General features: G+C 36.7%; 1 protein-coding gene across 2 annotated transcripts in view; it reads left to right on the top strand.

Moving 5' to 3' along the window:
• Nucleotides 1–443: 443 nt before the first annotated feature.
• Nucleotides 444–13,617, top strand: part of otud5a (OTU deubiquitinase 5a) — a 32,466-nt gene continuing 19,292 nt past the window's right edge. The window contains exons 1-2 of one of the 2 annotated variants that reach the window (XM_067414334.1): nt 444–1,294; nt 2,912–3,005. In XM_067414334.1, the coding sequence (XP_067270435.1) occupies nt 719–1,294; nt 2,912–3,005 (670 nt within the window). In that variant the 5' untranslated portion in view covers nt 444–718. The remainder of the gene's footprint in view (nt 1,295–2,911; nt 3,006–13,617) is intronic. The other variant, XM_067414335.1, reaches the window with a different exon arrangement.

The following is a 13,617-nucleotide window of genomic DNA, read 5'->3' as shown; positions in this document are numbered from 1 at the left end:
TGAACTTTAATGGGTTAAACCCATTTTTAAAGTTAATAATTTTTATAATTATAAATGTACTTTTATCCTACAGTTTGAAAAACGATTTGGGTTGCTACCACTGATCTATAATGTCTCTATCACATGTCAAAACACATTTTCAAATTATAATGAATAAATATTTTTTTGGAGATAAAGGGTATTTGGCAGTTGATGCTTGTTTAACTGTTCAAAGGTCCATGTATTTTAATTTAATTCCACTGTCATCAGTTTATTTATCGATGGAACAAATTAATAAACATTCAGATTATAGTCTAGAGGTGGACTCTAGTTACTGGAGCATAAAGTGCTAAGCATGCAAAATATATAACTGTATGAATGAATGAATGAATGAATGAATGAATGAATGAATGAATGAATGAATGAATGAATGAATGAATAATTCAACTGACAACCTCTGAAGCAGAGCACAGGAGAGGCGGAACGAGCAGCCAGACGGAAATGACGTTGACGCTGGCGTCAGCTGTGTGTTGATGTTGTGTGGCAACAGTAGGACCGAGGGACGGAAGACGGTTTGTTTTTGTTCTGTTATCCGCCGTTTTTACCCTCAAAACCACCTCCCATTGAATTAAATTCGCTCCAGGGTGAAAGGAGCGTATATTACGACCCAAAAGACGCTCAAGTTTAAATGTTAAAACGCGTTCGGATTCGTTAAAACGGACACCCTCCCTGAACGGTCATGACGATCCTGCCGAAGAAGAAGCCGAACTCATCGGTCGGTGTGTCTGATCATCCCGACGACCCCGACCGCCGGACAGGCTCCGACCCGCATCAGCACCAGCACTCCCACGGGGTTCGATCGGGTGCGAGGCCTCGCGCTTCCCCGCCACCTTGGTCTTATCAAGCCGCTCCGTCGGCGTCCAGAGAGGACAGGCGAACTGAATCCAGCTCCCGGCCGCAGCAGGCCTCTCCTCCGCCGGTGGGCGCCGGGTCTCCGGTTGGCCCGGGGGATGCGGCAGGAATGGCGTGTGTGTCCGGGGGTCGGGCTGAGCTGTCAGGTGGGGTGGGCTGTGGAGGTGGGATGGGAGGGTGCTGCTCGGGGCCTGGACTCAGTAAGAGGAGGAGACAGGCAACCTGCTCCGGTGGGGTGGCCGGTGGAGGGACCGGACCCGGGGCGACAGGGGGAGGAGGCGGCGGTGGTGGAGGAGGAGGGGGTCCTAGTCCCGAGCAGGAAGAAGGAGCCGGGTATAACAGTGAGGATGAGTATGAGAATGCTTCCAGACTACAGTCAGAGGATCCAGCGACTGTTGAACAGGTATTTAAATGGATGATGTCACCTATGCTGAGAACCATTGACATGCTGCTTTTTATTTAAATGTGTGACACGTGGTCTGACTTATTTTAGAGATAGATAGATAGATAGATAGATAGATAGATAGATAGATAGATAGATAGATAGATAGATAGATAGATAGATAGATAGATAGATAGAATTATGTATGGACAGAAAATCAGATAGACAGACAAGTCAGTATAAAGATAGATAATTGGATGGGCAGACAGAAAAACTAATTGATGCAGATTTTAGTTGTATAAGCCTGAAGTGATCTTGTGTCTCAGTAAAAATATGTTCTTCATGTTTTCCATTAGACTGCACTCAAAATGCATGGTATTAGGAATGCAGTGGTTTGTCTTGGCACAGGAAACAAGTGTTTTTAAAATGATAAAGTTTGCCTGAGTAAATGTAGTCATAAAGGTCCAGACTGAGGCACAGCTGTGCTGAGCTCCTCTCCTCCGCTCTTTAGATGGACTCAATCTTTATAGTCAACATGAATGTAACATTGAGCCTACTTCATTTCTGCCTTATTTTTACTAATTAATGCATGATATTGTAAAGTAAAAGTACTACACATTCCTAGTGGATAATATCAAGCCCCCTTCTTCAGAAATATGTGTTTATTATAAAAGTAAAATGGGTAAATGCAAATGTTGACTTATTAATGGGTTTAACCTTAGAATGATTATCTTTAAATAAAATCCTGCTCTCAAGTTAATTAATTGATATACAGTGTGAAACATGTTTTGTGTTTTCTATGCATTTGAACTGTTTCTTGCAATTTCACCACCGATGCATTTCCCCCTCCCCAGGCTTCTTTATAGTAAGTTCAAAAGAACAGCATTTATTTGAAATATTTTGTAACATTATAAATGTCTGTACTGTCATATATTTTTTAAATAATGGACCTCATCCTTGCTGAAAATGTATTGATTTCTTTAAAAAGAAAATGTTGTTTTGTTAATACAGATTATAAACAATCATACCTCAAATGATGATTTAGAAGCTCTTGTGTGCGTTACATTTTAATCTGCTAAAATGTTGCTAACCACGGACATTATTTTATTAATAAATCAAAAACCCAATTGAAATTCTTGAGAGAACTGATGGTTCAAATGCTAATTGTCTTCTGGGTTTCAGGACTGCAGTCTGAACTGGGCTGCATTTTTTAAATCATCTTAGAGGTCATTGGTATGATTATTTCTACGATCTACTATGATTATGTTGCTTTTGAGAAACGCAGCCCAGATGTGTTGTTTAGCTCTGATTTACCTGAGACCCATATCTGAACCTCACTTTACCCAGACGCAAGGCTCACTAATATTAAACATTATACCTAAATTCATTGCTTATAGTGTTTATTGATTATTGCAATCGTTAACCCATTACATATAAACAGGTTTGTCTAAAATTGGATAAATATGCATACAAATTTGGTCATCTTAGAACTTCTTTGTGATGATCAGTTGACAGTATGAGAATGCATAAAATAAATAGCACTAACTATAACTTTAGCATCAGAAGAAGTCTGTGTTTATCAAGCACATAATAATGATCCCCCACTGTGTCTGTCCTGAAGTTTTGCCTCTGTTACAGCAGGAACACTGGTTTGAAAAAGCACTCCAGGAAAAGAAAGGATTTGTCATCAAAAAAATGAAGGAAGATGGTGCCTGCCTCTTCAGAGCTGTTGGTGGGTACATTATTAACCACTTGATGTTCACTTGAAGTCAAAAGATTTAGTATCTAGTTATCTAGTTCATCTGTTAGCAATAATGTAGAGCCTGGGCAATTGTCCTTGTCAATTTGGCAGAATGCTATCTTAGATTTATAGTTGTTGTATGGTAGGATTTATAAGAACTAAGACTGTTCACACACTACTCTTACTATTTCAGCAATATTCACACTGTACAGTACACAGTATGTACATTTTCTAGATTCATAGAAATCCAAGATGACCTGCTATTTTTGGTAAAATGTGCTGCATCAAAGCAAATGACTTTACACTGCCATTTAAAACAATTGTAATGTTTTTTGAAGAAGTCTCTTATGCTCACAAAGGCTGCATTTATTTGATTAAAAGTACACAAAAAAAACAGCCATATTGTGAAATATTATTACAATGTAAAATAACTGTTTTCTATTTGAATATATTTTAAAATGTCATTTATTTCTATAAAGCAAGGCAGAATTTTCAGCTGATTTTCTCAAGTTTTTTCTTCAGTTTCACATGACCCTTAAGAAATCATTCTAATATGATGAATAGCTTCTCAATAAACATTTCTGATTATTATCAATGTTAAAAAAAGTTGTGTAAAACATTTGTTTCGGGATTCTTTAATGAATACAAAGTTCAAAAGAACAGCATTTATTTTAAATATAATCTTTTGTTACATTATAAATGTCATTACTGTCACTTTTGATCAATTTAATACATCCTTGATGAATAAATGTATTAATTTATTTTAAGCCCCCGTAAAAAAAAAAATAATAATCTTACTGATCCCAAATTTTTAAATGGTAGTAGAATGAATGGTAGTAGAAGCTTTTGAACTTTCTATTCCTCAAATAATCCCAAAAAATATTTAAAAAAACTTTTACACAACCTTTTTCAACACTGATAATAATCATAAATGTTTAATGAGCAGCAAATCACAATTATTTCTGAAGGATCATGTGACACTGAAGACTGGAGGAATGATGCTGAAAAATTCAGCTTTGATCACAGAAATAAATTTCATTTTAAAATATATTCAAATAGAAAAGTTATTTTCATTTTAATAATATTTCACAGTATAATTTTTTTTTTGGTTGGTGTTGCATTTTATATACAATAAATGAAACTTTTAAACAGCAGTGTATCTCACAATGCAATGTGCTTAACTTAACACTAAATTTCCATTGTGACAAATTAAACCGAAGTAATATCACCTCATAAAAAAATAAAAAAATACATTAGTGTTTAAAAAGTTTGCGGCTGGTAAGATTTTGTTTTTGAAAGACGTTTAAAGTCTTATGCTCACCAAGGCTGCATACCTTTTAAAATCAGTAATATTGTGAAATATATCATAAAATAACTCTTGTCTAGAATTAATATTTATTTAAATGTTATTTATTCCTGTAATGCAAAGCTGAATTTTCTGCATCATTACTCCAGTCTTCAGAAATTAAGTCTAATATGCTGATTTGCTGCTAAAAGAAACATTTATTATTATCAATGTTGAAAACAGTTGTGCTGCGTAATATTCTTGTGGAAACATTCATGATGCATATTTTTTAAGGATCCTTTGATAAATAGAAAGTTAAAAAGAACTGCATTCATTTGTAACATTATAATTTACTGTCTCTTTAAATAAATTGAATGCATTACAAATAAAAAACTTACTGACCCCTTACTTTTAAATAGTTGTTTGTGTAAATATAGGATTTTTCATTTTTATTCCATGGTTCATTATTTGGTTGGACTGTCAAAAGTTAAATCAGCACTAGGTAACTTTTCAATATATATTCAAGACTCTTGTGATGATACATTGACTTACAATAGGTTGAATGACACGTCTGCCATAGCCTGACGAGGTCTGTATCGTTTTAATCATACTTTTAAACTTTGGGTTTCGGGTAGTAACCCGAGAACAAAAAGAACTACAAAATTCGACTGCTTTACGGCATATACGTCACTTCCACCAACACACACACTTCCTTAAATTCGGACGTGCCAGCCCAACTATCGTTTGTTTGTCGGATGTTATAGTCATATCCGAAGCAGCACAGAAAAATAAAAAAGCAAAGGTTTTGTTGGAGGAAAGCAAGGAGAGGAAACGAGAAAGTGATGGGATTAAAGGCAGGACGAGGATCAACATTGGGCCAGCGTTTGCTCGTTGGCGTGAGCTGAAGGAGGCGTGCCAGACCGATGCTGACTTGGCTGGTTATTACCTACCACTTAAACATTGAATTGAAGTATCATAGATTCCTGTTAAACGGTCACCAATAGACTAGGCTACGATAATGATGCTGGTTTGTAAACGTGAGCATCGCGATTATTTGGCATTTGAAAAAATAAAATCCATGAAATGATATTCATATGAGATGCTGAAACATATGCCACTGTACCTGGGATGAAGACATTCCACATGCGACGCAAGCAGAACTCCTGCATGTGAACGTGTTCAGGGTAACTGTTAGTGATGCGCGGGTCTGCTTTTTTTCCAACCCGCAGGTCCCGCTTTTATGAGTATATTCTGTATATATTTTTACAACCCGCCCGCACCCGCGACCATTAAATAGGCACACAGGGTCCGCGGGGTTATGAGACGACCCGCTCATCACTAGTTCAGGGCTATGTCAACAAATACACGCATCCCCTGATGTAGGATGACAGAGTTTATGACAGTAGTAGAGGACAATATTGTTTCCCAACTGTAGGGGGACCCCGAGAGCAAAAGTTACCTAGTGCTTATTTAAGACATTTGTACACAAAATTGAATTAAACATTTAAAAAGACTTTTCAAATGTTCAAAAAGTCATTTTTAAATGACGTTTTTATTCGTGAAACTACCTGGATGCCACTTGCTAAAAAAGTTTTAGTGATAGATGGACAATAATGTAGCAAACTGCTGCTTGAAATGGTTGTTATTACATAATGTGTTTTAGCTATTGTTAAATAATAATAGTTTACTTGACATAAAGCATTAAGCTCAGCATGAAAATAAAATGAACCTTTTTAATACATGTATATGGTCTTATTCTGTTTGAATGCATTGTAAACTTGCATTCTCCCTTGATGCGTATTCAGAATTTCATTTTAGAAAATGGATTGAAAATGAATTTTTATGTTAACTACAAGCAGTGTGCCAGAAGCATAACATTAATCAGAATGTTTGATGGGTTTGTAATTAAAACAGCAATGCTAACAGGAAACCATAGGCCTATCTTCATCACAGTACTGTGCATGAGTCAGCTACCAGAACATCCCTCTGGATGGCGCCACTCATCTACATAAGTGAAGTCTGCGGTCATGCTCTTGTGTCAAAACATAACCTGCTCTGAGAAGTTTCCCACACTGTGAAAGCAGTGTTGAATTACACTTGAGTTTCAGCTTGTAAATGTGTTGTTTATTTTGATTTCTTGACACCGGAGTCTGACTTTTGTTTCTTGCATCTTGACTACGATGAAAGAATTAAAAGCCATTTTAATCATTCAGTTTGCGATGTTACACCCAAGCCACTGTGAGGGTTCACCTTTGACCCGTTCCCATAATTCTACATGACTGTCCTTTTGATTTGTCAAACTTTTTTTTATTTATGAAACCATACATTCCACCGTTCTTGACGAAACCAACCAACCAACACCATGTTTTCAGTGGCATACAATTACATTTTTATTCAAGCGCTATTAAATATTTCCTTGTTGTTTACTTTTTATGTAACTGATACAGTATTTGTTTAATCTAGTGGACACCACCATACATTATATTATATTTGTTTACAGGGATTTTTCCCTTAGCGTTCGGCAGCTGTATCTGCAACCACCATTGAGTACCATCTTACCCTGTTTCCTCTTTCATTCTCCCTTTCATGTCTCTGTTTCCTTCTCTTGCTCTGTCTCTTTCTCTCTCTTTCATGCACACATTTATTTCATAAATCCGTCCCCTGTTCTCGTTAATATGCCTCTCTGTCCTTGTGTGTGAGTTTTATGCAGGATTTGATAGACAGGCATGTGATGTGCTGACCTACATGAAGCATTCCCATCAGGGACACTGTGCCACAGTTCTTGCACCGCAGGTGTGAAACTATCCATCTCCAAACAATCACTCGAGTCAAACAATCCATGTTATATAACTGGCCCGGTGGTAATAAGGCTCTCACAGCCAGTGGGATCATGATAACCCAGGATAGGATAGTTTCTTACAGGACGCACTTGCTGTGAAGTAATAGATATGGATGTGTATTGGGTTATAATTATTATTGTGGTATACTAAAATGACCCCGTTTCGACTCTGAAATCTACTTATGACATTAGTCGTAGTATGTTGCTCACAAAATATAGCTTTAAATTAAGCCTTGTTTTTGTTTTGTTTTTTTGAGTGAACTATTCCTTTAAGATAATGTTGCATTTCGTTTATGGATAACCAAAGCAGCATCAGAACCTCATGTTTGAATAGTTCTGCTTTTTGCAGAATTATGTTTATTGCACAGAAGTTGACACAGAGCATACTTAACTCTCTGTGTAACACTTTTATTGAAAATAAAAAATGTATCTTCCTATTTTACATGATTTGTATATGTGTAATTGCATACGTACTGTATGCTGACGTGTTGTTTTCACAAATTTTAAATAAATCATAATTAGTCTTGTCAACAAGGCAGCAGCAAACTAGATCTCTGCTATCAAATGTTGCCCTTATTTTCCCGGTCATCCTCATTGTTTTGTTGTTGTTTTGGTTCTCACATTATAAAAAGATAGGTCAGGTGAGCAGTGCTTTATTCCCATGATTATCTCTGTTATAATCATGTATGTCTAAACAACTTTAGATTACCATTCAACTGTTTGGAGCATGTCAAATGTTTTTGAAATAAGTCTCACCAAGGCTGCATTTATTTGATCAAAACAATATTATTACAATTTGAAAGAAATTGTTTTCTATTTGAATAGATAGAATATATTCTTGTGATGCAAAGCTGAATTTTCAGTATCATTACTAGTTTCTTAAAGGGTTAGTTCACCCAAAATGAAATTGATGTCATTAATGACTCCCCCTAATGTCGTTCCTTACCCGTAAGACCTCCGTTCATCTTCAGAACACAGTTTAAGATATTTTATATTTTAATCCCAGAGCATATGCAGTCTATGCACACTTCACTGTCCATGTCCAGAAAGGTAATAAAAATATCATCAAAGTAGTCCATATGTGACATCAGTTAGTTAATTAGAATCTCTTGAAGCATCGAAAATACATTTTGGTCCGAAAATAACAAAAAAACTACAACTTTATTCAGCAGTCTTCTCTTCTGCATTTGTTTTCAAACCTCAAATAAAGATTCAAACGGCCATGAATCAGTGAATCGATCAATGATTCAGATCCTCAATGTCACATGATTTCAGCAGTTTGGATCTCTTGTCAAACTGCTGAAATCACGGGACATTGGGGATCCGCGAGATGGCGATGGCGAGAGAAGACTGCTGAATAAAGTCGTAGTTTTTGTTATTTTTGGACCAAAATGTATTTTCGATGCTTCAAGAGATTCTGATTAACTAACTGATGTCACATATGGACTACTTTGATGATGTTTTTATTCCCTTTCTGGACATGGACAGTATAGTGTGCATACACTTACATACGCACTCGGACTAAATATAAAATATCTTAAACTGTGTTCTGAAGATGAACGGAGGTCTTACGGGTGAGGAACGACATTAGGGGGAGTCATTAATGACATCAATTTCATTTTTGGGTCAACTAACCCTTTAAGTGTCACAAGATCCTTCAGAAATCATTCTAAGATGCTGATTTACTGCTAAGAAAGTTGTTGCTGCTTCATATTTATGTGGAAACTGGTACATTTCTTCAGGATTCTTATAAAAATTTGAAAGAACAGCATTTATTTGGAAAGATTGTAAATGTCTTTACTGTCACTACTGATACGTTTCATGTATCCTTCATTGTCATGCATTCTTCCGGAATTAAAGTATTAATTTCTTAACAAAGAAGTCTTACTGACCCCAAACTTTTGAATGGTCAGCAGTTTTTAGTGTTAAATCGCTCAGTCTAGAAAAGCTTCACCAAGAAATAAAAGGCAACTTTTGAAGAATTACGGTTTCTCCACGGTTGTCACCTTATACGACCCTGAATTTCAAATTCAGTTTCCCATGTTTAGCACAACCAAACCTGGCATTTGTAGTTCACATTCTATAGAAATGAGGCTCATGGCTCTAGTGTGCAAATGCTTATGCAACTTTTGCAAATTGGTTTGCAAATGATTTTCCAAGGTATTTTATCTCTCAGAGGTTTATATCGTGAGAGGTCTATAAAATGGTAATTTGCGGTAATGCTGTAGACCATCAGTTGGACATTTAAACACATCTTCATATTATATTCCACCTATCTTCTATTTTATGCTCTGAACATTCTTTTAAAAACCTTCATGAGCTGGATGAGTGAATGTGTGTGTGTGTGTGTGTGCAATGCTGCACATTTGTGTACTGCTTTTTTTTTTAACCATCCAGCTAAAAGATGGTTTACATATACATTTAACAAATGCTTTTTCCAAAGTGTCTTCCAGTAGAGGAACAAAAGCAAAAGAAATGCACACGTGTCTACGATTTCTATTTGTCTGGAAATAATGAGTTGTCTGCTGCTTTTGACAGGGTTTCTGATCAGACCCGTCACACTTCACAGCATCATGGGGGGAGTATGTTTCACTTTTACAGAAAATGAGCGCTAATAATGACACATGGTCACACACACACCTGTGTCTTCTGTTTGAAAGTGAGAAATCCACCACTGTGGTTTCAGTTTTGGTATTACAAAGAAAAACTTTCAAATGGTTTTTTTGGTTTCACATATTTGCCATTTGATTGGTTGAAATGATGTGAATCCACCAATCTATAACGTTCAACAACTGTTGTAACGCCCAGCTTCAGTTGTGGTTTCATAGGGCCTCATCCTAATTATGAAAACAGTTTTGTTGTGATTAAGTCTGAATCACCACATCCTGACGAAAACATTGCAGGCATTCTGTGCTGTAGTACTTGTTGTGCAGGGTTTTGTGTTGGGAACGCACTTCTCCTTTATGATGCGTGGGAAACGGTGTCATGTGTTAGATCCCTGCCCTAGCTCCCAGCATTCTCTCATTTGCAGTGCTGCTCTGCTGGTTATCCAGAGCACCGCCCCTCTTTCCAGAGCTTGACCTGGACTCTGATGAACAGGGAAGCAGTTGACACCATTACCAGCACACACACACTGGCTGTTTACATTTAGAGTGGGGTGACCTGACCCAGCCAGCTAAAACAACAATAATTAGGCTCTTCAAAACCGTTTAACAAATGTATCTACAAACTGTGGCCGTTATTAGCTCGGCCATCTGATGTGAATGCTTGTCCATGGGTCTGCTAAAAGGTGCAGATTCTTGTAATGTAATGGGAGCCAATTTAAATGCTTTATTTTTTTCAGTCTCCATTGGAGATTAAGGTTACATGATGGATTGTAATCCTACACTGGAGGAATGTTTGTTCGATTAACAGTGCACTTGTTTGCTTTTGGCTTGGATTTGCACATTTCTTCTGAAATGCAACAGTGCCAGCTGTGCATTTTATCAAAGACTCCCTTTTTCCGAGCGAATCTTGATACAGTGGGATAAAAGGGCCTGACTGTGGGCTGATCTCTCCACCTGGACTAAAACAGTCTGGCCATGACATTAAAGAGATAGTTCACCCAAAAATGAAAATTACCTCATGATTTACTCACTCTCAAGCCATCCTTGGTGTATATGAATTTCTTCTTTTAGGTGAATACAATCGAAGTTGTATTAAAAAATGCTTTATAATGGATAATGGCAGTGAATGGAGGACAAGATTTTGAAGACCAAAAAAGTCTCCGGGAGGGTTAATAAAGGCCTTCTGAAGCAAAGTAATGCATTAGTGTAAGAAAAATATCCATACAAATAGCTTCCGACAGACGGCTGTAGACATTGCAGTGAAAGAGTAACCCCATACCTGACAAACGCAGAAGAGCAGCGGATAGAGTGAAACGAAACACCGTCACAAATTAGAAGTTTAAAGCACAAATTTTAAAAGAGAAAGACTTCGATATACGAGACGATGAGCTTGCGTTTGTTGCGCAGCACTATTTGTTTAAACAGCGAGAGGCATCTTCAGCAAGAGGCGTCTTAAACGCTACTCCTACATCGTGTCAGGGGTTACTCAATTTGCTTCAGAAGCCAGGCATTTATTAACCCTCTAGAGCCATATGGATTACTTTTATGATGGATGGATGCACTTTTTTGGACATCAAAATCAGGACCACCATTCACTACCATTAGATTTTTAAATATAACTGATTGTGTTCATCTGTAAGAAGATAGTCATACACCTTGGATGACTTGAGTAAGGTGTAAATCATGGGACATTTTTCATTTTGAGTGAACTAATCCTTTAAGTTTGTAAGACGTTTTATATTTGAATAAATGATCAAAAAGCTCTAAAGTTTGGTTTCGGCTCTAAAAACTGACTGTATGATATTCAAAGGCATTGTAAAATAGCTGATAAGTGCGCACCTGTAGCCTCAGATCATTTGAATGTTGTACTTATATGTTGAGTTTACTTATCTACCTACAGTTATGCTAATCAACTCTTTTACCTCCCCTGGCAATAATTGTTTATGCTGTGGAAAATCATGTTTCAATGCTGGGGATGTTGGGATGATACTCTCTGGTTTGCTAAGCAGCGCTTTTATTTTTAACTAAAAAATTGAAATTTGTAATTGAACTGAAGTTGAAATAATATAAAATACAGAGGCAAAAAAGTATTTAGTCAGCCACCAATTGTGCAAGTTCTCCCACTTGAAAAAATCCAGAAAATCACATTGCCTGATTTAAAAAAATATATATATTCGCAATTTATGGTGAAAAATAGTATTTGGTCACCTAAAAAAAGAGAGATTTCAGGCTCTCACAGACCTGTAACTTCTTTAAGAGGCTTCTCTGTTCTCCACTCATTTAAATATAAAAGACATCTGTCCACAACCTCAGACAGTCAGACTCCAAACTCCACTATGGCCCAGACCAAAGAGCTGTCAAAGGACAACAGAAACAAAACTGTGGGACAATTATTATAAAATGGAAGACATTTTCAAGACAAGACCACTGATAATCTCCCTCGATCATGGGATTGATGCAAGATGTTCATGTTTGGAGGAGAAATAATCTTGAGTAGCACCATACCTACTGTGAAGCTTGGGGGTGGAAACATCATGCTTTTGGGCTGTTTTTCTGCAAAGGGACCAGGACGACTGATCCGTTTAAAGGAAAGAATGCATGGGGGCATGTATCATGAGATTTTGAGTAAAAACCTCCTTCCATCAGCAACGGCATTGAAGGTGAAACGTGGCTGGGTCTTTCAGCATGACAATGATCCCAAACACACTGCCCAGGCAACGGAGGATTGGCTTCGTAAGAAGCATTTCAAGGTCCTGGAGTGGCCTAGCCAGTCTCCAGATCTCAACCCCATAGAAAATCTTTGGAGGGAGTTGAAAATCCGTGTTGCCTAGCAACAGCCCCAAAACATCACTGCTCTAGAGGAGATCTGCATGGAGGAATGGGCCAAACTTCCTGCTACAGTGTGTAAAAACCTTGTGGCGACTTACAGAAAACATTTGACCTCTGTCATTGCCAACAAAGGGTATATAACAAAATATTGAGATGAACTTTTGTTATTGACTAAATACTTATTTTCCACCATAATTTGCAAATCAATTCTTTAAAAATCAGACAATGTGATTTTCTAGTTTTTTTTCTCATTCTATCTCTCATAGTTGAAGTGTACCTGTGATAAAAAAAACTACAGGCATCTCTCATCTTTTTAAGTGGGAGAACATGCACAATTGGTGGCTGTCTAAATACTTTTTTGCCCCACTGTATATAAGCATTAGAGGAAACGCTTCAATTTAAAAACTGTAAACTAAACCAGTGGAATAGTTCCTTGGCAGCTACCTGAAATAAGTTGAAAACTAAAACAAATTAAAGTGGAAAAGAAATGTAATGAAATGAAACTATTTTAAAAAATGACTAAATTACTAAGATAAATTCAAACTGATAATATAAAAATAAAAGCTAATTCAAAATATGAATAAATACTATAATAGTATGTATAAATAATTCTAAAACAACACTGCTGTTTTAGGTGGTTGGTGATCTTTCTCAACATGGCTCAGGTTGCTCGTTCAGTTTAAGTTTGTTTGTTTAAATCACTAATCTTAAGTACGGGAAATAGTAATAGTGATGCTTGCCTTGGCAAACTCCACTAATAATTGTAGTTGTTTATTGCACATCTGTGTAATTTATTTTGTCGTGAATGTGATTCTTTTTAAAAGTTTACCCTTGGTAAAGTCACTGTAATGCAAAGCCTGTTTTGTTTTTTGTTTTTTAACACTTTCCAAAAACTATTGTAAAGGGTGTTGCAACAGAACCCTTTAATACAACAGTTTTATATTGGTCATCTAGGCTTCTTTTGTTCACTCCATTTCCTCAGAATTTAGTTTAAATATAAGTACTTCCTTTTGTCAAGTCGGTTGTTGTTTTCACTTTCCTCTC

Source organism: Pseudorasbora parva, chromosome 13, assembly GCF_024679245.1.
Source record: "Pseudorasbora parva isolate DD20220531a chromosome 13, ASM2467924v1, whole genome shotgun sequence".
NCBI lineage: Eukaryota > Metazoa > Chordata > Actinopteri > Cypriniformes > Gobionidae > Pseudorasbora > Pseudorasbora parva.
This window is presented reverse-complemented; position numbering and strand designations above follow the sequence as displayed.